Raw genomic sequence first — 26,615 nt, 5'->3', positions numbered from 1 at the left:
AATGGTTTAAAGGGAAACATGTAAATGTGTTGTAATGGTCTACTCAAAGCCCAGACCTCAATCCAATAGAAAATCTGTGGTCAGACTTAAAGCTTAAAGGAGCTGGAGCAGTTTTGCAAGGAGGAATGGGCAAAAATCCCAATGGTAAGATGTGGCAAGCTCATAGAGACTTATCAAAAGTGACTTGGAGCTGTGATAGCCGCTAAAGGTGGATCTACAAAGTATTGACTTTAGGGGGGTGAATAGTTATACAAATTTTTCTGTTATTTTGTCCTATTTGTTTGCTTCACAATAAAAAAAAATCCATCTTCAAAAGTTCTGTATGTTCTGTAAATGAATTGATGCAAATCCTCAAACAATCCATGTTAATTCCAGGTTGTGAGGCAACAACTGACAAAAAAAATACTTTTGCAAGGCACAGTACATAAAACAAATAGATAAAAGAACTTGTCGTTCCAATTACACGTATGAGGTTTATCTTCTTTTAAGGGCAAATTAGGTCCTTGTCTTACAATGATCACATTAGTTTATTTCAAAGTATTAAAGTATTTTCTGGCTGAAATTTTTCTTCATCTCTACGCAAGAAGATTGCTCAATGCCTCTTCAAGCAGATTTGTTGCGTAACAGAACATTATGTACACTATGACCTGTGCAGGCACACAGTGGATAACAATCAACATGTGTGTTGATGCCCAGGAATAATATCCCCGGGAAGACTTGTGTCCCAGATGATAAATTTTTCAGAATGTTCAGGACTCGCTGAACTTACAGAGACACCAATCAGAAGTCCACTGGAGTGTGACAAGAAAAAAAAAAAAAAGAAGCAAACTACTGTATGGCTATCACATTGAGCACTTCATGCACCCTTGACAGATTCCAGAAATCTGCCATCGGGTTTCTGTGGCTTTTCCAAGAAAATGGTAATAAAAAAATGTTTGTAGATATTTATATAATCTTATCCATGGTAAATCAGAAAATGGAAGCAGTTAAACCATCAATCATTTCAAATTTTAAACCAAGTCAATCAGGGAAACCAAAGCTTCTTTTGGCTTAGCTGGAGTGATGCAATTAGATTTCTGCTGTTAAAATATATTGAAATGTAAGCCAAATTAAATTCAATCCACGCAATATCAAAGATTGATATGTAACCTAGAAATGTACAGATTTCTGTGTAATGAAAGCTTGTCGTGATTTCCACAGTAGTTAGCCACTAAACATATTATCCTTAGCTATGTCTGTTTTCTCAAAAGGAATTGTTCTTCATCTACAACTAAAATTATGAGTTATCCCTGTTGCTGCATGTGAAATCTGCTTCCTCTGTTAGTGTAACCCTTGCGCTGCCAGGTCCTGTGCTCCACTTTTAAACTCAGGTGGCCAGACCATTTTTGCAATTTTTCCATTGCTTTTTTATTTTTCACTTACAGCTTTCAGAGTTTGTAAAAGGCCCCCCAAACCAATAATTTTCTGAAAGCACATGACCATTAGAAAAAAAAAGAAGGTGCTGGTGATTTTTAGGCCCCATGATATTTGCGCAAATGTTTCTCAAACAATATTTTTGCTAAAAATACACTAAAATCATTATTAGCAGATACACATTTTCAAAATCCCTGCTAAATTTCTACTAAATATTAAAGTGTAACCTGTTTTAAGTTAAAGTGGATGTAAACCCATTCTCATCCTTTCTAAACTACTGCAATATTGGTTATCTAGAAGGATATAGATGCCTCCTGCATGTATACTTATCTGTCTAATGTCTCCCCTCTGTCTGCTATGAGACCCACCTCTACACTCCCCTTATCAACATGCATTTTATCCTGTGTATTTCTTACACTGAACTTCTGCTATGATCACTAACATCCAGTCAAAACCCAGAAAAGTCCCCACATGACTCCAGCATGCAAATCGAACAGCCAATCCTTGTAGAGCTGCTGAAGAAAGCAGTGGGAGGGAATTAAAAAATAATGCATGTATGTAAATCACCTGTCAATCACAGCAAGGGGGAAGAACGGACAAAGATTTCACAGTTTGTCCGTTTTATTTCACTGAAAAAAAATATGAGGATTGCTCAGAGCTGGATTAACTCTTTGTGGCAAGACTGGGCACAGTTGATCAGAAATCCAATACTCTATATTGTGCCAGACAAAAAAAAAATTCCATGTTTACATCCACTTTAATAAGTAACACATTTTTCTAAGTTTTAAATTGCGCCTTTTTGTGGGATGGTGAAAATTGAATGTACGCAAGACTGTAAATAACCAAATTTTCAAGATCTGGAAGTTTTCATTTTTCACTTACAGATTTTAGAGATGGTAGAAAACCATTTAGTTTCTGAAAGCACATGACCAGTAAAATAAAAATAAGGTACTACTGATTTTTAGCGCCCAATGATTTTTACGCAAATGTTTCTCAAATTAATATTTTTGCCAAAAATACACTAAAATCGTTATTACTGGAAAATAATATAACTAGATACTAACATTTACAGGTAAAGTTGATCCAGGGAATATCCGATTGCCTCGTGGGGGATCAGGAAGGAATTTTTTGCCCTGCTGGAGCAAAATTGGATCATGCTTTGCTGGGGTTTTTTGCCTTCCTTTGGATCCACTGTGGGTATAGCATTGTGTATATGAGATTGTATGATTTTTTTTTCCCCTTTTATTGGTTGAACTATATGGGCTAGTGTTTTTTTTCAACCAGACTAACTATGCAACTATTAGCATATACAAACAGTAAATTTTACAAAATTCCTGCTAAATTCCTACTAAACATAAAGTTTAACCTGTATTGAGTTAATAAATAACAAATATTTTAAAATGTAAACTTGTACCATTTTGCGAAAAAGTTGAAAATCAAACGTACGCAAAACTGTAAATACCCAAATTTTTCAAAATATCTGGAGGTTTTCATTTTTCACTTACAGCTTTCAGAATTTGTAAAATACCCCCCAAACTGTGCATTTTCTAAAAGCACATGACCAGTAGAATAAAAAAAAAGGTGCTACTGATTTTTTTAGACCCAACAGTAGTTGCACAACGCAAATGTTTATCAAATTGCCATTTTAACTGAGAAAAACAAAACACTAAAATCCTTATTAGCACACATAAACGCAACATTACTTACAAAATCCCTGATAAACTCCTATTAAGACTCTATGCACATGGGGTACACTAAAGCATATGCTCATGGTTGGCTGTTTACCCACATAGGGATGCACAGGGGTCCTGTGTCCCAAATGACTTTAAATAAACTGCCTGCATGGGGATGTACGTAAAACTTGTGCATCCCAGTGCAGCTAAACATGGCCTCACTGTAGTATTCCCTCTGGCAATGAGGTCTTAGGACTTTTTTAGGTTTGCCCTTGGGGGAGGTGGCAAAAACATGCTATTGAGCTGCATTGCTGCCGGGCACCAACCCCCCTCCCCCCAAGGTGCAGTGGACGGGGGTGTTTAAATGCTGCGGCTGCAATGCTTTGCACCCGCTGCAAAGTTCACCCTACTTGTAGTGAATGCTACACATTCATGTTAATGGGGAAGTGCTGCAAATGCCCCTAAACCGCGTGCAATACATGTGGTTGCGGTGCAATTGTTTGCAAAAATGGGTTTAAAACAAGCGGTGAGGAAGCAGCGCATTCCTTCCTCGCTGCCTGTCAGTAGCCTCTGGAGCATGATCTGAATGTGGATCAGGCTTCAGAGGCAAGGGAGATTTAGACACATGTTCAGTGACAAAGGAAGAAGTCAGTGAGGAGGGAAGGGAGGCGTCACATTGCAGGTTAACTGCTCTGATCAGCAGCTAATCAGAGCTATTTTTTGTCCAGAAGTGTCTGCTAAACAGTTGTCCTTTAGGTTCAAGGTCACTGGAGTGAGCATGAGCTTATAGTAGAAGGCAAAATTTCAGGACCAGGCCAGCTGGAAGCAGCACTGTAGGTCCATACGCTGCACAGACCTGGCAGCGAAAGGGTCAAAGATGCTAGCATAATGACTACAACTGAGCAGGTCAAACACTGGACATTTTAGTTTTTAGTAAATCAAAAGGCCCTTTCAATGGCAGACACATATATACGGTTTTGTACGTCTATACATGAAATGGATATCAGAGCTGCACAAAGATGTTTCTGTCTCGAGACAGAATATGTTATGAAAAATCAAAACAATATGTCAAAGCTAAATAAGGGTCCGTTCACACAGGGGCAACACGACTTTGAGCGAGACTTTGGGAGGCAACTTGGACACGACTTGAGTATGAATCACAGCATGACTTAAGGCAACTTACAAGGCAACTTGAAGTTGCTTCCAGGAGAGGAGACTTTACCAGTGGCCAATCACATAATAATCAGCTCTGTGGGAGGGAGGGGTTTGCCTAGAAAACTATTTTTACTTCCTGGAAAGTTGCTTCAGTTAAGACAGGGGATCAGACTTGGAGGCAACTTCTATTGAAATCAATGGGTACAAGTTGACTAGAAGTCGGATTGAAGTAGTACAGGAACCTTTTTTGAAGTCGGAGCGACTTCAGTAGTGTACATTAAGACGGCTCTCATTCACTTACATTGATTTTTAAATGTTGCGCGACTTGAGGCAACTTGGGACGACTTCAAGTCGGATCCAAAGTTGCTCCTGTGTGAATGGACTCTTACAGTAGGAAGATGGTAGAACCCGGTTCACACTGCAGGCGAGGCGAGGCGACTCCGACTTGCCTCGCCGCGACCTGCCGCGACCTCAGCGGCAACTTGCAGATGACTTCTGTATAGAAGTCAATGCAAGTCGCCCCGAGGTAGTACAGGAACCTTTTTTCTGAGTCGGAGCGACTCGAGTCGCTCCTCTCAGAACGGTTCCATTGTACAGAACGGGGGCGACTTGCGAGAGCGAGGCGAGGCGAGTCGTGTCGCCTCGCATCGCCCGCTGTGTGAACCGGCTCTAACAAGCATGAGCTGATGAAATCTAATAAGACCCATTTAATGAAATGCCTTCTTGCCGGACAGGCCTCCTTCTGCAGCTTTGTGCTTATTTACAAGTATACGTGGGGGTTATTTACGAAAGGCAAATCCACTGTGCAATACAAGTGCACTTGAAAGTGCAGCCGCTCTCAATCTAAGGGGTAGGTCTGAAATGAGTGGAAGCTCTGCTGATTTTAATATCCAATCATGTGCAAGCTAAAATTTTGTTTTTTATTTTCCTTTGCATGTCCCCCTCGGATCTACAGCGACTTTACTTCCAAGTGGACTTTCAGTGCAAAGTGGATTTTCCTTTAGTAAATAACCCCCATGGTGTCAATGGGCTATTGCATTTGCTTTTTCACCTCTTGAAGGGTCTTTGGTAGATTTTGGAGAAAGCAGTAACAGTATGCTTTCTAAAACAGTCAGAAATAATTTACAGATGAAGCAAAGGCTTGCCAGGATAACAAATGCAAGATTTTGCAAATGGAGATTTAGAAGACTCATGTCACAGCTATCTTGCAATCCTTAAAGTGGTTGTAAACCCTCCCCCACAACTTTGTCCCATGTAATACAGCATAAAAAACCCTAATGAACACTGCTTGTAGATATCTCCTTACTTGCTTAGTATTGTTGTAATCCTTGTTGTTCTGTAGAATGAAGTCAATGAGCATGCCCAGATCTCCCCTGATTTAAGGCACACTCTCTATGTCTTATCTATCTGTTATCAGGACTTCCTACGGCACAACACTGAACTCTGCTAATCACTCAGAGCTTCCTCTTACACACCATGTGACCATGTAACATGACATACAGTCTAAACTTGGCCATTACTGCAGTCTTATCAGCTGAAGCTGATAAGTCTGACAAAGGGAAACATTACACATCGGCACAAGTAAATACTATGAAATAAACAAGTAAGCTATGAACAGGGAAGCAGGGTTGCCATAGAAACGTTGGATTGAGAAGGAGGCTTAAGGGTTAGCAGTACAGGAAGTGCTCAATGTAAGGGCGGAAATACACTCCACTGTGGACTCAGAAAACAATACTTAAGATGGTGCTGCCTAAACCCTGGAAACAAGTTTTTTAAAGTTTCTTTAAACAGTAAGTAATATGCGATTTGGGCTGGATTACAGTGGCTATAGTCTGATAATGACTTATTATAATGGACTAAATGAAAAGAAGCATCAGAGTGGGAGAGTTTACTTCCTCTTTAAAGTGACACATTGCCATAAGGAAAGCAGAGTGGCTGCAATTGCTGGCTCCCTGGTGTAAATGCTAGTCTTAAATCATAGACCCAGAACAGATATGCTGTAGGTATGGGTCAGAAAACTGTCAGAATTCCATATGTTTATATTTGCCTTGGGTTAAGGACAATGCATTTAAGCCACAGCTTCAACGTGCCACCCAGAGAACTAGCATTCTTTAAAAGATAGTTCAGCAATGAGAGCTTTCATGATTCTTTAAAAACAGTGTCAATAATTTTGAGATAGAGAAAATAGTCAGCGTTAAGGTCAAGGTAACTGACACAAATGGATGCTGCTACATTTGGCCTGAGCATCTAGGCAAGGGTTAAATAGGAGATGTGAAAACTGTGTAAATATCTAAATCACCTTCAGAAGTCATAGCTGACAAATAAACCAGTAAAAAAAATGGCACAGATGTGACCCTATGAGATTAAAGGGCTATATCCAAAAATACTAGCCAATAGAGGCACTAGAAACATAAGAATGTTCATGGTAAAGTTCATAGCAGTCCATCTGTTTTATATAAGTCTATAAATAAGTAGTTCCATATCATAGGGGTAAATGTTCATCCACAACACCACAGCAACAGCTCATCTTCAGGTACTTTGGGGAAAACCAGCTAGCAGCAGAATGTAAGACATGGAAAGTAAAGGAAGGGTGGTAATTAGAGGTCAACCATTATGGGTTTTTTTCTGGCCGATGCCGTTATTTAGAAATCGGGGTGGCCGATTTGGTAGGTGGCACTGGCAGGCACTGACAGGTGGCACTGGTTGACACTGGCAGATGGCACTGGTTGGCACTGGCAGGTGGCACTGACAGGTGACAATGGCAAGTGGCACTGACAGGTGACAATGGCAAGTGGCACAGGTTGGCACTAGCAGGTGGCACTAATTGGTACTGGCAGGTGGCACTGGCAGATGGCACTGGCAGGGGCAGTGGCTGGCACTGGCAAGTGGCACTGGTTGGCACTGACAGGTGGCACTGGCAAATGGCACTGGCTGGCACTGGAAGGTGGCACTGATTGGCAGGTGGCACCAGCAGATGGCAATAGCTGGCACTGGCAAGTGGCACTGGATGGCAATGGCAGGTTTCACAGCCGATAGTGTAACTGTGAAACTGAACACTCTCTGCAGCGCTGCGGTGTGTGAAACTGTATGGAGAGGGAGGGAGAGAGAGAGAGGAGATGACAAATTCAGCGTGATGTTGGTGGTAGGCGGGACACAGGGATGGGTGGGACACAGGGTGGGCGAGGCCAGCAGCTATCGAGCCAATGATTGGGCTGTTTAAGAAAGGGGCGGGGCCCCACACGTAGTAGCCGCCCAGATCCCATCGGCTGATGTTGGATAGCTGTGTCCCGCCCAACCCAGGTCCCACCCACACCCGACATTCAACCTCAATTTTGACAGCTCCTCTCTCTCTTCATACAGTTTCACACACTGCGGTGCTGCTCTGCCCACAGCGTGTGGAGTTCCTCCTCCCTTCTCCACACTCTGCTTGCAGAAATACTGCCAGTGTTCAATATCGGCCTAATTTGGATAATAATCGGCCAATAACGATTTCTCCAAAATGGCCAAATATCGGTCGGCCGATATATCAGTAAACCTCTAGTGTTAATGCAGTAAAGTAATAAATATCCACTCACATGTAAACTAGGAAAGGTGTGTGCAGTGCCACCTCAAAACATTGTCAGTCTGTCTTGAGAAGGAAAACCAAAGATCAAAGCCAGTGTACACTCCAAGAGCCTAAGCTGCAACAGCAGAGTCTTGCAGAGACTTGAGAAAGTAGCTAGGTGTTCTGAAACGTGTTGCCATGGCCCTTGACCACCCCTCAGTGTGACATCAGTCCTAGGATTGACTGTTGTTATCCACTCTACTGTGAAACTCTGTTGTGTCAACTCAGGCTCCAGAAGTGCACGCTGACTTTGTACTTTGCCTTCCCATAACAGATGTTTTGAGGCAGCACTGCACACACATTTCCTAGTTTACATGTGGATATTTGCTACTCTCTAGCATAACCGAGTTTACTGCATTTAAAGCCTTCCTGCTCTGTCTGTTTCTTACAAATGTCTATAACTGGAATGTGAAGTCTGCCCAGATACAATAACATCATCCATCTTATCTTAATTGCCTAGATTTGTCTTATTATATACTGCCTGACGGCACAGCTAATTTTTCTCAGGATTCATAGTTCCATTTAAATGTGGGTCTTTAGTAAGCAGCTTAGCAGACTGCAGAATATAACAACTTTTGCCAGTATCAGTAACATATAATCTGACTTGTTTTAATGGAGTTGAAAGAGGTTTCCCTCGAGCATTGTATCTGTGTTGTCACTATGGCCTAAATTAATTTCCCAGTGTTGGCACTGTTTCTATAAAAACATATCATACCAAGACAGAACATTTAAATGAGGTGACAGATCTACAGTACATTTACACTATACCAGAGCTCCTTCTAGAGTTTAATGTGTGCTTTACAATATACAGATAAGGCTTGTGCTTAATTAATTATATATGGATATTAATCTGGATGTCCATTTTATGATAAAATTAACATTGTAAATGTGAAACACAGTCATAAATTATAAGGCACCCTGTGAACATTCTAGTTTTCCCCCTACCCTTTTCTCTTAGAATCTTGTTCTTTGACATTATACAATTTTATACATGTCCATAATAATTTAAAGTGATTGTAAGGGTTAAGGTTTTTTTTTCTTAACTAACAAACATATCATACTTACCTCCACTATGCAGCTCATTTTACACAGAGTGCCCCTAATCTCATCTTTTGGGGTCCCTCAGCGGCTCTTGTGGCTCCTCCTGACATCAGATAACCCCTTAGGAGAATCGCTCTCCCGAGAGGGTTACCTTGCGGGCATGCTCCCAAGTCCAGCATTTGGCATTCATAGCCACCGAATGTATGACTTGGCCCTGCCCCCCCCCAATCATTGGATTTGATTGACAGCAGTAGGAGCCAATGGCTACGCTGCTATCAATCTATTGAATCAAGAGCCAAGAACCTCAGGCAAGTTCCAGGGATCAGGTAAGTAAAACTGGGGGGCTGGTCACTGACAGGTGTTTTTTCCATCTTAATGCATAGAATGCATTAAGGTGAAAAAACACAAAGGTTTACAACCCCTTTAATAGCACCATACCTGGTAAATTCAAGCTAGCATATTGCAACCATTATCTATGATGAAAACTGCTCAGCTGCACCCTTCAATCCCCTATGCTTTATGGAATCTATCCTACCAGCAGCAGTTACTCTTCGTTTTTGTCCCAATTCAAACTTTTTTCATTTTATTTACACTTACTGCCAGAATAAAATTACAGTACAGTTTAAGCTCGGTGTTTTGATACTGATATGCAGAAATTCTTTACATACAGGTGTGTTTTTAATTTACCTTTAAGGCTCGGTTCACACTAGCCGACTCTAAAGTCGTGCGACTTTCAGTGCAACTTTGAAGTCCGAATTTGATGTGACTTTTTACACTCTTTTTTTGTGGCACTGAAGTCATATCAAAGTTAGACCAAAGTAGTGCAGGAACCTTTTCTAAATTCAGACAGACTTGTATAGTATCAGATAAGACAGCTTTCATAGAGAAACACTGAATTTTGCATTAGTGTGAACCGAGCCTAAAAGAGAAAAATCATGTTCTAAATCGAAAATATAGTGTAAAATCAAACACGGCTGTATTTTTTTCTTTTATTTCACCATCACTATATCTCCATCATTTACTAATTAAAATTGAATAGCTAAAGCAGTTAAAGAAGTTATTCCTATCTTCCAATAAAATTAAAGTTCTATCTGTCCTTAAAAATAAAGATATATAATATGTTGACCTTGAAGGGCAAAAAGTTACCTATTGCAAAGTAGACCCATCTTTAAACAGAAAAACCCAGTGTTAATAGATAACCAAGATTATTCTGCATAACCAGTGTCATAATAAAACCCTGTAATAATGATATATTTTTAAAACAAAGATTTTATGTATATTTGACAAAGATCACATTATTCACATGCCTGCTTTGTGGACTGCGGTTCTGAAAGAACTCCGAGTCACTGTCCTTTGATGTTGGTGAGCCTTTGTATGTGTAAAATACATCTTCCGTCTCCGTTACATAGGTCATTTCATTGACAAGATTGTCAGCAGAAGAATGGTGTGGTTTCCTAATGACATGGCGCATCCTAGGGCTCCGCCTGTAAAAAAGTATTTAAAGCAAACCATTACATGTAATGTTTATCATCAGCTGCATTCCCTTATCATACATGTAGAATTGTGGCTTTGCATTTAATGACACGTTGAAGTGATACCTTTTTTTATGACCTACCCAAGTAGCCCAGGCCCAATGCATGCCTGCCATTTAGCCTTGGTGTATGGAGCTTTGGTATTTAGCAGAGGGCATAGGTATCCTCTCTTATCAAACGCTCTAACAAGCTGACAGCTGTTGGATGGGGCAACTAATGATACAAACATTTAAGGCAGTATGCAAGCAGGTACACATGCCTGCAATGCAATAAGTCTGTGTTTCAGGTATTTGTGCCCTCTGCCAGCAGCTAAAAGCTGTAGTCCCTTGCACCAGAGCTACTTATCCAGCAAGCATTAGGTCTTCATTGGCAGTTTTTTAAAGCTATCCAGGTCATTTACCATGCCCAACAGAGGCAGTGCACACCCAGTCAAGCATTTAACATATTATTTGAAAGAAAATCTCTAAACACAAAAAAACGGAACAGTCAAGAGCATGCATTTCTCACCTAGAAAACCCTGCATTTGTCTGCTCTTTGCCCGTTTAACAAATCCGGCCACAAAATTGGAATGGAATTAGGCTACCAATCCTTAGGCCTGTCTCGATGGGCTTTTGTTTCCTTCAAACAACTTTAACATTCCTATATCAGTGAATAGGGATGCCCTCATGCTTGAAGCAGGCCAAAATGGGTCAACTGCAGGACAAATGAACTTAAAGTGTAATTTTAATCAAAACCTAACTAAGCTTAAATCTACTCCCATCCCCATACTAAGCCTATTCTATAGACTCTGCAAAAGGAAAGATGCCTATACTTACCTATTTTTAAGTTGCTGTAGTCCAGTCACATGATCTCTCCAGCAACAGCTTCAGGGTAGAAGAGAGAGGAGTGACAACGGCTGCAGAGCCTGGATGCTGATGTCACCCAAAGGCTTAATATTGGGGAGCCAATTTTGGCTGTCCCTCCTATACACTGAAGCCAGTGCGGAGACCTGATCATGTGACTGTACCTGAGCGACTTCAGAATAGGTAAAAAGTATAGGTATCTTTCCTTTTTCAGGTTGTATAGAACAGGCTTAGAATGGAGGTGGGAGCAAGTTTAGGCTAAGTTAGGTTTTTACTGGAATCACACTTTAATGCATTCTGCTTTGATTGTCCTTGGTGAATAATAGCTCTGAAAATGGAAAGCTTGCCGACTTCAGCTTCATTTATCAAAAAAATTATCAGCAAATGGATCTTCAGATGGCTTTCCTGGGTACGCAGGAGGTACAAATCACTCCCACCTGAAAGCTGACAGTCAGCTGATGAAATGTAAACAGACTCCAGAGTCTGTTTACAAGGCTGTGCTGCCATCAATGTGAGCTTTCTGTCTATCACATCTAAATGGTTAACATTGGCCTCATGAAGTTTGACGATTGCACAGAGAATAGACTACAGGAGCCTAGGGTCCACATTTAAATTAGTAATTCATGACCTTAGCATCCCACCTATGCAAGAGCATGATCTACTGATTAAATTGTTAGGCTTTCAATCTTCAGTTTATGTTAATATTCAGTTTATATTCAGGTGTCTCAAATCAGAACCTATACTGACCAATTGAGAAATGCATGCCTGCTTATAAATTGAAAGCAGCCTATGGGGTGGCGCAGACAGGAGCAAGGCGCAGACAACATAGTTCTTTCCTGCTCTGTCAAGAGTGATGTGCAGTTTCACCGCCGCAGTTTAATGAAAGCAGGAGAACTAAAGCTGGATAAAGATACCACAACAGTCAGATTCCCACTCTCTATGCACTAACATGCTTCTTCTTCTCTTTCTTCTCACATCGGTATCTTCTATCCTCAAAATTATCCTTACTCTACCCCTCCTTTCTACCCTGCAGCATGCACATATCACCCTCACTCCTACCCTCTCCTTACTACTGCACCCATCATCTCCTGCATTTGCTGCCCCCACATACTATCATAAACTCCAGGGCCATTAGACATGTGTGCTCATGCACATCCCACTCCCATCAAGCTAATATCTGTACATGACCTCTTCATCTTTCATGGCTTTATCATACTTGCCATAACTGAAACCTGGCTTCAAAATTTTGACTCAGCTTCTCCTACTGCCCTCTCCCATGGTGGTCTCCATTGGAATCACTCCCAAAGACCCAACGGACAGAAAGGAGGTGGAGTTGGATTCATTTTATCCCTACAAAGCACCTTCCAAATCTTACCTATCCCTCTCTCTCCATCTCTCTCTTCTTTCAAGATGCACTGTATTTTGTCTGTTTTCTCCTATTTCTCTGAGGATCACAGCAATTTATCCGCCTCCTGGACTGGTATCGCACTTTGATGACTTTGCTGCCTGGCTACCCTATTTTCTTTCCTCTGAAATACCCACTATCATTCTTGGTGACTTCAACATTCCTGTCAATGTTAACAGCCCAACTACAGCTCAACTTCTCAACTCAACCTCATCTTTTGATCTAACCCAATGGACACATACCCTTCACCTTGTATTCTCCATCTGTGAAATCCTGGCAACTTCACGAACACCCCCTTTCCTCTCTCTGATCACAACCTCATCAGTTTCACTGTATCCTTGCCTCCAACCACCCACCCTCCAAGCAACAATTACTTGTAGGAACCTTTGCCACTTTAACGCTTCTCTTCTCTATTCTGCTACTGACCACCTATATGACAAACTCTCCCCTGTCCTGACCTGGCTGCCTCTGTCTACAACAGTTCATTCTCATCATCACTAGATGTACTTGCTCCTATAACCACACGCAGAATCAGGCCCGACCGGTATAACCCTGGCAAACTAAAATCTCAAGAGACATTGCCGTGCTCTGCCCTTCTAAAATACAATTCCTGCCTCCATGCTGCCAAACAAGCCTACATTGTCTCTCTTATTAATATCTGCTCATTCAGTCCCCATCGGCTCTTCTCAACCTTTAACTCTCTACTTCGTCCCCCACACCCTCTACCCACTAACTCACTCACTGTCCAAGAGATTCACTTCAAACACAAGATTGATGCAATTCGTGAGGATACCTCCACTGTGTGTACATCTTCATCACCCAACATACTTTGCCTAACAGCACATTCAACACTCTCCTCTTTTGAATTGGCTACTGAATTGGCACTCCACGGAAACTGCCTTACTAAAACTCACAAACAATTTACTAACTGCTAAAACCAACAGCCAGTACTCCATACTCCTACAACTTGACCTCTCTGCGGTCTTTGATACTGTTGACCACCTGCTCCATCTCAATAAACTCCATTCCCTTGGCCTCCAAGAGTCTCCTCTATCCTGGTTCTCTGCCTATCACAGCGCTTCTTCAGTGTTACCTACAACTCTGTCTCCTCCTCTCCATTGCTCCTTTCTGTGGGGGTACCCCAAGGCTCTGTTCTTGGACCCCTTCTCTTCTCTATCTATACCTCCTCCCTTGGTCACTTGATAACTATCCATGGCTTCCAATACCACTTATACACCAATGATACCCAAATCTGTCTACTCCTCACTTCACTCCTTCAGTCTCCTCTCACATTACTAACTTAATAACTGACATATCAGCATGGATGTCGCACCACTTCCTTAAACTAAATCTCTCAAAAACTGCGCTAATAATATTCCCCCCAACCCGTACCCCCCACCCTGACTTTTCCATCAAAATCAACAATGCAACCATCTTGCCTTCACTACTGCAACTCCCTTCTCATTAGCCTGCCTCTCCATAGGCTATCCCCTCTTCAGTCTATCATGAATGCTGCTGCCAGACTTATCCACCTTACCAACCGCTCAGTGTATGCCAACCCTCTCTTCCAATCCCTAAATTGTCTCCCAATCGCCCAGTGAATTAAATTCAAAATACTAACCACAGCATACAAATCTATTCACAACTCTGCCCCCAGCTACATCACCAACCTTGTCTCCAAATATCAGCCAAACCGTCCTCTCCACTCTTCTCAAGACCTCCTACTCTCAAGCTCTCGTCTCCTCCTCCCATGTTCATCTCCAGGATTTCTCCAGAGCCTCTCCCATCCCCTGGAACTTGCTACCTCAACCTGTCTGGCTATCCCCTACTCTTGCTACCATCAAGCGATCCTTGAAAGCAGGGCCCTCTTCATCCTCTTGTATTTTATTGTATTATAACTGTATTGTCTCCCTTTTATACTGTAAAGCGCTGCACAAACTATTGGCGCTATTTAAATCCTGTATAATATTAATAACAGGCTTAAAACTGTTTGCATACATGAACCACACAAAAGTCTTAGGCCTCATGCATAAAATAACGTTAGAAAAACGGCAGTAGCCTTGCAGTGAGTTTTTCAATGTTTTTTTTTTTTAACGTTTTTGCAATAGTGTTTTTTAGTATATTATTAGTGGTAGCATTTTAAAAAAAACATTTTTTTCAATGGATCAAAAACGTTAAAAAAACGCCGGTGAGATGCTTTTTTGAGCATTTACCTGTGTTTTTTGACGTAGCGTTTTTACAGCTGAAAACAGCTGAAAAACTCCTTTCAGAACCCACTAGTTTTGGGGTTTTTTAAAAGCCAAAAAACGCCCCAGCCAAAGACTGCTGATAACAGCCTGTGTGTGCATGGATACATAGTATAACATGATGGGAAGTTTATTGACTGTAGAAAAAAATGGGAGAAGCCAAAAACAGCTGCTTTAAAAACATCCAGTGTGCATGAGGCCTTAATCTCACATGGGGTAGATTAGAACCAGGTTATGGATGCCCTGAAGTCAATCTTGCCTTAAAGCGGAGTTCCGCTTAAAAAAAATAAAACAAAAAAGTCAGCAGCTACAAATACTGCAGCTGCTGACTTTTAATAATCGGACACTTACCTGTCCCAGGATCAAGCTATGCGGGGGATCGAAGCCCTGCTCATCTCCCCCTCCGCTCGACGTTGCCGGCATTGTAACTGTGGGCGCCCGGCTGTGGCTTCACACCCGTGTACCGACTGCGCATACGCGAGCCCTGCCGCATGCCGTGACTGGCTGCGCAATCATCTGGGACCTGTGATGTGTCCCAGATAATCACCTAGAGGGAGGTGATCTCCCTTCTGGCACTGAGGGAGGTGACGTAAGGAGCTGAGGTGAGTAAGGAGGCAGATAACGAGGGACCCCCTAGCAACAGGCATTAAGAGGTGAGTAAAAATATTTTTTTTTCTAAATTTTATTTACCGTTTTTAATGCAGCTGAAAAATGACAAAATAATTTTAGGAGTGGAACTCCACTTTAATCAAAAGGTTGCAGAACTTTCCTAAATTGTCCAAAAGGTACACTCAGAAGTCATGGTAACGGAGTAACCTTATTGAAATAGAAACCAGGGATTTTTCCCCTCTTACTTCCAGTGATTACAGGACCTGGGACGAGCTCCATTCATCGCTGGCACTCCTGCAGCAGATGTGGCATCACTCACACTACTCCCCAGAGAGATCAAGCCTGAGTGGCACACACACAAACCATGGGTCACAATGATCCACAATTACCAGGCCTTAATTACCTAGACACTGCACATAGTGTGAAACCAGTGGTAGAAAAATTGCCTTCATTTCTGTAAGAAAAGTAGGCATCATTCTCACAATTCTAATAAATGAAGGCCCTTTTCACACGGGCATTCTGATCAGGTCCACCTGTCAGTTTTTCAGGCGGACCTGATCGGAGCCTCCATTCACCCTTATGGGGCAGCAGTGACATGTCCGCTGACACCCACTGCTATCCGATCCGTGAAATCTAGATGGATGGAAACCCTATTTTCCATCTGTCTGGTGGATCAGATGAAAGCGGACAGGCGGTCCATTTTCATCTAATTTCCCCATAGAGGAGAGCGGGGCTCCAACAGGTCTGCCTCTGCACAGTGAGCAGAGACGGACCTGTCATCTGCCTGCTCAATGGGGATCAGCAGATCGATCCCCCCGCTGAGTAAAGCGGAGTCTGCTGAGCGGAAAGCCTGTGTGAAAGAGCCAAGACAAAGAATGACCCAAGCTTCTTTGTTGGAGTGAGATGCCTTCACCTAAGTACAAAGACTTGAGCGATGCTATCTCTGACGGAGAAACCACAAACACACCTACTTATGCCAATACTAGTGATGATCTAGATGAAATACCCAAAATACTGCTGGCCCATTCACAACAAGCCACAACCTCTAATAAAATGATAGGGAAATGATTAGGGAAAAGCAATTGGAAGAATGCAAGGCATTCCTAATAAGCCATGGCATTTTTTTCAGATGTTGTGCTTCAATAGAGTACTTTGCTAAAGACTACAAAGCTGAGCCAGATAACTGCACAGAATGTAAAAGCAGGTTGCATGTATCCGCCTTGCACCCAGGCTTCCTTGGGGAGGACTCTATACCCACTAAAGACTTCTTACCCATGTTAAATCATGACAGGGACAGACATGAACAGTCACCTGCAACATTCATGTCAAAATGTTATGAACTTTTCCATAAGGGACTTTATGAGAAAATTTGGGCAAAAATATGTCTTGTTAATGTGTTTCCCCAAGACCAACCTAAGAAAGCAGTTAAAATTGATAGCGTATTAGACAACCAAAGAAGCCATTAATTTGCAACTTCAGAATTTTTGACAACATAAAAGGAAATGTTTTGTCCTTATACACTGCACATGTGCTGGTTCAGTGGAAATTTTAGTAAGAACTACTTATACTTCACAAACTGGAAGTAGCTTTAACAAGAATGGACTACGCTACCTTTAACCCAAAGGTACTAGGCATGTCTGACATCCTTTTAGAAGTGACTTAATGCCAGCCATACACGGTTCGAATTTCGAAAGAATTTTCTTTCAAAAATCGTATCTAAAAATTTTCATATGAATTTCGCACCATTAGTGGGCTGTAGCAACAGCCGATTTTCATGTGGAAATCAAATTTGAGAAATCGGACATGTTGGAAATTTTTTGAAAAACTAAGGATTTTCTAATCAATGGTGGGAGAATCGTGCGAGAAATGTAATAAGAAAAAAAAAAATTTACGGAGAGAAAAGAAGATTTCCGGCCATGAAAATTCTTTTCTGTAGCAACATGAGGTGAAATTGAAGGCTTGGTCGGCCGAATTTCGAAAATCAATGATGGCACCATCGGATCACAAAAAAAACAAAATTTTCAGATTTTGAAAAGAAAATTTGTTTGAAATTCGACCATGTATGGCCTGCATTAATACTTTCAAGAACTGTTCCAGCTGTGTCAAATCTACACTGACAAAGACCGATCACAATGCTTCACCATTCCAAGGACTTGAGATCTGCCAGTGAATGCACTACAAGTTCCGTCTATAGAAATGGATTGGTAGCACACTCATCTGGAAGTGCAGAAAGTTTATTGAAGTGTCAAATACAGATTAAAGTGTGATTACTGTGATGTACAGCACTGGACCACTAACAGATAGAAATGTAGACATGTTTCACACACAGCAGTGCTTATTCATTACCAAGTCCGGTCTGCCACTGTTGCAGATAGACTTATAGTTCTAAACAGAACACGAATACAGTGATCATAGTTCTTTGGCACTTCTCTAACTAAAAGGAGATGGAGGGAGAGTCTGCAGGAACATGGCATTGCATCCAGTTGCAATGCTTTGGAGGCTCACTTACAAAAAATAATAAATTCACTTTTTTTTCCTGCAAACATTTATTTACTTTTTTTTTATAAAAAGTGCAGTTAGCATTAAATCAATTATTTGATGTTTGCATGCTCCTTCCCTCTTTTTGTGTCTTTCTGATTTAGAAGATAAGAATTATCCATGCTCATGTACTTTATTAATGTGTTTTGTTATTGTAATGCAATTGCTCTTAGTATAGTGGTATCCACCGATATCAGGCAGAGTGGCAGGGGAGTGCCCTGCTTTTAGCAGCCTGTTTTTATTGTTGTCTATTGCAGCGAGTTGGGCCATGATATATTCCACTGTTATCCCCCTCATGTTATGCACTAGTTTCACCAACTCTTAGTTGTCACTCACTGTTTCTCAGTGCTCTCTGTTACTTTAATGTTTGCCCTCATGGAGTAAAGCGCTCACCCATATAGAGTTAGAAGGCTTATTGTCCTGTGATACACTTACAACATCAAGAAATTCTCAGAAACATCCTTGTAACCTGCAAAGTCTAGAATAAACTACATTGGATTTCACTCTGACTTTTCTTGGTGAGTTGATGCTGCCTGTGGCTTCTACTACCTCAGCAAGCCATCATGAGCAGCATTGTCTGCACAGACTGGGTCTCAGAAGTATGTTTTATTAAATGAGATAGTATTTAAACCATAACACAGAATGTCTGTGAAGACTACTTACCAGTTTGGAGTAACTGGAGGAGAGCGAGAAGGAAGACTTTTGGTCTCAAGGTGTTCCACAGACACAGATCTTCTTAAATCTGCATTCCATACCATGCCACCAATCACTTTCCTGCAAAGCTGACTGCTGGCAGACCTACAATTGCAATAAGAAAAGACTGAATTACAAATATCTAAGGAGTCTTTAAAAAAATGTACCCACTTGGATTTAACACTAGTAATTCTTATATAAATGTAAAAAATTTTTTTTCCAGATTTTGACATGTTCAATTAGGGCTTTTATAGCAAAATTGCACCTGAGCAATATTCATGCAAATGGATCATATCAAAAATAGTCAACAAACAGGGGTTCATTTTGGTGGACACACAATAACAGATGTTGTAATCAGTTCCAGTAAGAGAAGGAATGTCAGGTCTGTGTCAGGCTAAAAGGGCTACAGCAGAGGCTTTTAAGCCCCAGCTTGAGGTGGGAAAGCACTCATTGGCATGAGGGGCTAAGGCCAACACCAGGGGGCTTGGGCACAGTGTTTTCGTATGGGGCACTCTGTGTCCACATCGGATGCTCAGTGTTGCTCTGGGTTCTAAATTGTTTCTTTACTTCTTGGATTTGGTACTGCCCCCTTATTACTGATTGTGGCTATCCCATCCTCATAAATTCTCTGACCCGACCTGTCTCCTTGGTGGGGGGTGTTGTTTCCATCCCCAAGCCCACCTATATATGTTTCCCCCTAGCAGTAACCAGCTAACTATAAAGTGCCATGCCTCCTATGGTGAGTACAAAGGGAACAGTGCTCTCAACTCGTCAGTGCCATAAACCACTGTCAGTGCAATCTTTACTAAAGCTAAAAAAAATGAAACCATTTCACCTGCTTAAGGGCAGCACCCTAACCACCAGTGTAAGTGGGGGCACTGACCATAAGTGTAAGGAAACACAATAAACCCTAACTACTAATATCAGGGGACACAATGAGCACAGCTATATAAAGAGACATGTTGAGAAATGACTGCCAATGTATAGAGGTACACTGAGCACTGACCACCAATTAAGGAAAACATGCTCACGGGCATGCTCACTACAAATATATGAGGCCACACTGAGCACCAATGTAAGCAGGCATGCTGAGTAAAGGTAGCATAATGATCACCAACATAAGGGCACAGTTACTCCTGCATGCTGTGCTGTACAATGATATAGGTCTGACCCCTGCACTCTGACTGGTGCACTGTATGCAGTATGTTGTAAATTACATAGTTCTGGCTGCTGCAATGTATACCTATTTATCATATCCTATCTATTTACATAACCCAATCTAGCATTATTTTTATTTATTTCTTTTTTGTGACTGTTGGGACACGGATGCTTTTTTCAGTGAATTTATCAAGCCATATAGCTACCCATTGGTGACAAAATGTCATTAATGTAAAATAAAGCTGAACTTAATTCAGCCAAAAAGTCCCTAGGTCCAACCTCCCTCCCACCACAGAACTAGGGTTAAATTCTTGTTTTAACTTCCTGAAAGCTGGCAATCCTCTTATGTAGACTTGTGCACAATGGAAAATATCGTTTAGTTTCGGTTTGTTGTCATTCGTAAAATACATCATTTTGTTCTATTATATTCGTTATGTTACGTTAATAAATTTTCGGATAATTCGTTATTATTCGTAGAGCGTCGAATTCATTCGTTCGTATTTGTTGAAATTCGCTATTTATGTATGTATAGACATTCGTGATAATGATTCGTAGCTTGGAAAGTTGTTTGTTTATTGAATGTTTTAACACACACAATGACAACGTCTCTTCTCCTCGGCTCAAATACAATACAACACCCTTCTAACTCAGTTCTCAGGAATGCACTTTGCCAGTAATCCATCCTCCGGCACAAAATTAATTAGCTGATTGGACTATAAGATTTACTTTGAGCTGACCTTTTGTTTCATTAGATCATTAAAGAATTACCGAATCATGTTGAATTCATTCGAATTAATTTGTTATATTTCTTTCGTATTTGTTGTACTTCGTTATTTTTTTATTCGGACATTCGGATGCAGTTAGAATACAACACCCTTCTAACTCAGTTCTCAGGAATGCACTTTGCCAGTAATCCATCCTCCGGCACAAAATTAATTAGCTGATTGGTCTATAAGATTTACTTTGAGCTGACCTTTTGTTTCATTTTCATCTTTAACCACTTGCTTACTTGGCACTTAAACCCCTCTCATGCCCAGACCAATTTTCAGCTTTCAGCGCTGATGCACTTTGAATGACAATTGCGCGGCCATATAACACTGTACCCAAATGACATTTTTATCATTTTTTTCCCACAAATAGAGCTTTCTTTTGGTAGTATTTAATTACAGCTGGGAGTTTTATTTTTTGCTAAACAAACAAAAAAAGATGCAAAAAATAATAAAAAATCATGTTTAATAGTTTGTTATAAAATTTTGCAAACATGTCATTTTTCTCCTTCATTGAAGTGCGCTGATGAGGCGGCACTGATAGGCTGCACTGGTGGGCACTGATAGGCTGCATTGGTGGGCACTGATAGGCTGCACTGGTGGGCACTGATAGGCATAGTTAAGGCGGCACTAATAGGCACAGATAAGGCGGCACCGATGGGCACAGATAAGGCGGTACTGATGGGCAAAGATGGGCACAGATAAGATGGCACGGATGGGTGGCACGGATGAGTGGCACTGATAGGTACCACTGATAGATGGGACTGATGGGCACTGATAGGTGGCACTGATAGGTGGCTCTGATAGGTGGCTCTGATAGGTGGAACTGCTGGGTGGCACTGCTGGGCACTGATGGGCACTGGTAGATGACACTGATGGGCACAGATATGTGGCACTGGGGTGCAGCACCTTTGTTGAGGCAGATTGTGGGCACTGCTGGGTGGCACTGTGGGCACTGCTGGGTGGCACTATGGGCACTGCTGGGTGGCACTGACAGGAGGGGACACATTTTTTATTGATGTGGCACTGGCAGGGGGCAGGTGGGCACTGGCAGGGGGCAGGTGGGCACTGGCAGGGCTGGCCGTGATCGGGACTGATGTCCCGATCATGGCCGCCGGTGATAATAATAGCCGATTACCAGCTCCGTTGTATCACATGATCAGCTGTCATTGGCTAACAGCTGATCACGTGATAAGGGGTCGGGATCGACCCCTTCCTCGGATCGGTGATCAGGCGAGTCTCATAGACTCGCCGATCACAGAGCGCGCCCCTCAGGGCACGGGACGACGTCATTAGACGTCGTCCCGGCAAAGGAGATCCGCGCAGTAGCCGTCATTCGGCTATAGCGCGGGTCTCTAATGGTTAAAAAATGACCTAATCACGTTGAATTCATTCAAATTAATTTGTTATATTTCTTTCATATTCGTTGTAATTCGTTTTTTTATTCGGACATTCGGATGCATCCGAATGTCCGAAAAAAAAAATGCAAAATTCGGCCGAATTTCGATTCGTTACGAAACGAATTGCACAAGCCTACTCTTATGTAGGCTGACCTTCAACAGCCTCACAAACAAAGCAGGACCTTGAGTCTTGTGTTGTATGCGATGACATCGAAGAAGCCTCAAAGAGAAGCAGATTCATGAGACTGATTGTATGGAGGGTAGGAAGCCTGTAGGAAGGAGGAGTAAGGTAAGTGTTCTTTCATTTTAAACTTCTCTAGACTAACAAGCATTTAACCCTTGCTTACTTGGCACAAATTATGGAGATGGCTGACTGGTTTTCTGCTTTAATGCTTCATATAAATTTTCAATACTCCTTGACATTTTGCATAGCTATGGCCATTCCTCCGACACTGCATGCACTATTTTTGGTATTTTCAGTGGTGTCCTAAGCTTAGTCGATTTTAACACCCACTACTATACTTTATAACTACGTTGCATTTTGAACACTGTATGCAATCTTTTTGCCAAAGCCATTGCTAGATAAGAAGCAACTGTCAGAGAACATTTAGCTCTACAGTGAACATATATGCAGGCTTTGCCTGAGCTCATTGTGGAAACTTTAAGGCCTCATGCACACTGGATGTTATAATAACGTTATAAAAACGCCAGTAGTTTGCAGTGAGTTTTTCAAAGTTTTTCAGCGTTTTTGCAATAGTGTTTTAATGTTTTTACAATAGCGTCTTTAACTGCTTCAGCCCCAGAAGATTTTATCCCCTTCCTGACCAGAGCACAGAGTATGAACAGCGATCTGTTAGTTTTTTTGCACAGTCCCATCCCCCCTTCAGTTAGAACACAAACTAGAACACACATTAACCCCTTCACTGCCCCCTAGTGTTAACCCCATTCACTGCCAGTGACGTTTTTACAGTAATCAATGCATTTTTAATCGCACTGATTGCTGTATTAATGACAATGGTCCCAAAAATGTGTCAAAACTGTCCGATGTGTCCGCCATAATGTCACAGTCATGATAAAAATTGCTAATCGCCGCCATTACTAGTAAAAAAAAAATTATTAATAAAAATGCCATAAAACTATCCCCTATTTTGTAGATGCTATAACTTTTGCACACACCAATCAATAAGCGCTTATTGCGATTTTTTTTATCAAAAATATGTAGAAGAATACATATCGACTTCAACTGAGGAAAAAAAATGTTTTTATCTATTAAAGCGAAAAGTAAAAAAAAATTGTCGCTCTTTTTTTGTTTAAATCGCCAAAAATGAAAACCGCAGAGGTGATCAAATACTAACAAAAGAAAGCTCTATTTGTAGGAAAAAAAGGACGTCAGTTTTGTTTGGGATCCACGTCGCATGACCGCACAATTGTCAGTTAAAGCGACGCAGTGCCGAATTGCAAAAAGTGCTCTGGTCTTTGGCCAGCCAAATGGTCCGAAGCAGTTAAATAGTTCCCTTGCATTTTAGGCAGTCACACCTTAAAAAAAACAGCAACCATATACAGTATGTGTCTATATTGTACATATTATTTTCAATCATTTTTAAACAAACAAATAGTTTTACTCACTTGGCCTGGTTAATTGTACCCAATGTCCAGTAATTAGGTACCAGCTTCTTTTCATGAGGTAGTGATCGCCTAGTCTGAAAAAATGTGTGATGTTCCACACAGGATTTCCAAAGGTTTTTACATGCGCGATAATTCAGCATATTGAAAGAAATAATTTGGTCTCTACATTCATTCTGCAACACACATGAACATATTATAAATATAGACATATAAAATAAAAATATTGAAATGCTAAACTAAGGCTTAATGTATACAGGATGTTTTTACAACCTCTCCTGAACGATTTGACTTGACAGATAGTAACCCACGTTTAAAACGTCCATTTTGCCGCGTTTACATTTTTGCATTTAAAAGCATTGGAAAAAAATGTATTTTTTTTTCAAAATGGTAAAAAATGAAAAACACCTGTAAACGAAATGTGGCTAAACGCGAGTTACCGCGTTTAGTCATGTTAAAAATCACTTGCCGCTTGAAATGCCTCTAAACTCAGCGTCTGAACTAGTTTTTTGGCTTTATAAAAAAGACCTCTAAACTCAACTGCCTAGAAATGACTAGAAACGACCCTGTGTACATGTACTCATAAGATAACAGGGAAGAGTTCAGGAGCAGTTGAAAAAAAATGCCCAACTGCTCCTAAACGTCCTTTTAGCAGCAGCAGTGTACATGAGGCCTAAATCTCATAATGAAATCAAAATTGCCCTACCACTTCAAGTTATTAAAACCATTGAAAATCAAAGCAGGATATTCCTGAACTTGCTGGATTCTGGCACTTCCTAGAAGATCCTAGTGCAGGAGAAGTGAGTATGCAGACAAGGGGTAAGGGAGGATTGGGGTTACAGGAAGGGTAATGTAAAGGTTATCAGGAAGATACATTTTAGCTTTACAAGTAGTAGGCTAGATTGCCACCATTTCCACTGTATTTTGCACAGGTTGATGTTTTATAAATACATTTGCATTGACATGCATTGACCTCAAATTTTGACACCAAATTAAAGTTTTTTTTTTCTATACACAGCAGGAGCCAAAAAACATAGGTGGAGATTTACTAAAATCTAGTGCAACTCTGCATAGAAACCAATCAGCTTCCAGGTTTTAGTGTCCATTTAAACAGAGAGCTGCTGTTGGCCCCACCTCCTCTCTCGCTTGATTGGCTAACTGGGTTTAATTGACAGCACCGGGAGCCAATAGCGCCATTGATGTGTCCTAGCCAATCAGGAGAGAGAGTCATGGACGGTCGAGGTAACTTGTGGACATCGCTGGATAGAGAGGGGACTCAGGTAAGTATTAGGGGGGCTGCTGCACACGGAAGGCTTGCATAGAATGCATTAAGATAAAAAACTTCTGCCTTTACAACCCCTTTAATTAAACAAGCTGAGAAGTTGATTGGCTACCGTGCACAGCTGCACCAGATTCTGAGTGCTTCACTTTTAGTAAAACTGCTAAATTTTTTACGTTCCTTAGTGTGTGTTGCAGTGCCTTTTGATACATTGTAATGTGTTGTGCTCTGTTTAAAAGCAGTGTTTTTCTTTTTTTCCCAGCAGCTTATCAACACAATGCAATCCAGCACCCATGAAGTGAATGGGCCTTAGTCTTATGGTTACAAGTTACTATTAAGCCCTGTTCACACCTGACCATTTTATTTATTTTTTTGTTTGAAGCTCTAAAATGCTTAACAAGCCAAATCCCATTAATTTCAATGGCCCCTGTTCACATCTGTCGCCTGAAGCGAAACGCCTGTCGTTTAAAAAAGTACGTTTTTGTCAGGTTTAGCCAAACCTGTCTAATTTGGTGTTAAAAACCAGGAGCTCGGAAGGGAATTTTTTCCCAATTAAGGTATAGCTTTGTAAGAATTTGTAGAATTATTCAACCATTAGGCACCTGAGGTCTTTATATAAATGGCTGAATGTCAGATTTCTGGAGAATTTACCATCCATTCTCTGATCATTCATTTTTACATATAAATAATATTTACATACTGTATAAGAACCCTGTGTACATTTGGCCAACATTCAGATTGTTCCTGTTATATAATAAATATGAATAAAATATAATAAAATACATTTAATGAAGGGAGAGGCGTTATTGCCCTAGGCGCTCTGAAGGAGAAGGATGTCCCCTCATATCTCCCTCTCCCCTCTTTCTACCCCCACAGCATTGGAGGGCCAGACTGTCCAAGGGACCCCAGTAGATAGGTTGGTGCACTTCTTTGCAACATCACTATTGTTCCCTTGGTGCTATGCTCCCTTTGAAAGTTTCCTGCTGATTTTTTGTATCCCTGTTCTTCTGGTTTTTGGATTACCTGTCGTTTCCCTTTGGGTGTCTGTGGCCATTTATGGATTTATGTATATTTAATTTACTATGTTTACATGGGCTTTACAAAAAGGATTACTCCTTATACTACCATCGCAGCAGGGCTTCAAGGGGAAGAACCCTACTACAAGATTATTCTTCTTCTTCTCAAAAAACTTTTTACTTTTGGTTTATCTGCACCAATCTCAAATTAAGGTACAAACAATAATCGTATCTTCAAGTTACAGACATTTAATATCATCCTCTCTTAGGGAGTATTAAAAGGGTTTTTAACACTTAATTTACCAATATCTTTTTAATAGACCCCGTGGAATATAGGGTAGTCTTCTTTTATTATTTTTTATTGTGTAAGTACATCTGATCCAGACTATTGCTTTATTGCACTAGGTAGAATATTTATTGATACCCAATTTGCTTTTATTACATCCTTAGTAGTTTGATGTGTCCCCACATTCTGGCACATCAGCCAATTGTGGCTGTCCTGGTGGGACCCTGGAGAGCTGTGGGGATAGCGCTGTGATTTTTTGTGTCTGACATGCAAGTGGGTGTTTAGTGTACATGGCATTGCATATGCAAACACTTTGGTTATTTCAGTTCTTGTTA

General features: G+C 41.0%; 1 protein-coding gene across 3 annotated transcripts in view; it reads right to left on the bottom strand.

The window, feature by feature from the left end:
- Positions 1–26,615, bottom strand: part of PTPN3 (protein tyrosine phosphatase non-receptor type 3) — a 294,126-nt gene that overhangs the window by 73,205 nt on the left and 194,306 nt on the right. For all 3 annotated transcript variants that reach the window (XM_077491913.1, XM_077491914.1, XM_077491915.1), the window contains 3 exons: positions 23,703–23,875; positions 18,722–18,856; positions 10,194–10,370 (listed from right to left, as the gene is read on the bottom strand). In XM_077491913.1, the coding sequence (XP_077348039.1) occupies positions 10,194–10,370; positions 18,722–18,856; positions 23,703–23,875 (485 nt within the window). The remainder of the gene's footprint in view (positions 1–10,193; positions 10,371–18,721; positions 18,857–23,702; positions 23,876–26,615) is intronic.

Source organism: Lithobates pipiens, unplaced genomic scaffold (assembly GCF_037356315.1).
Source record: "Lithobates pipiens isolate NorthernLeopardFrog02 unplaced genomic scaffold, aLitPip1_a1.2 Scaffold_19, whole genome shotgun sequence".
Taxonomy (NCBI): Eukaryota; Metazoa; Chordata; class Amphibia; order Anura; family Ranidae; genus Lithobates; species Lithobates pipiens.
Note: the sequence above shows the minus strand (reverse complement) of the source record. Positions and strands in the feature narration are given on the sequence as shown.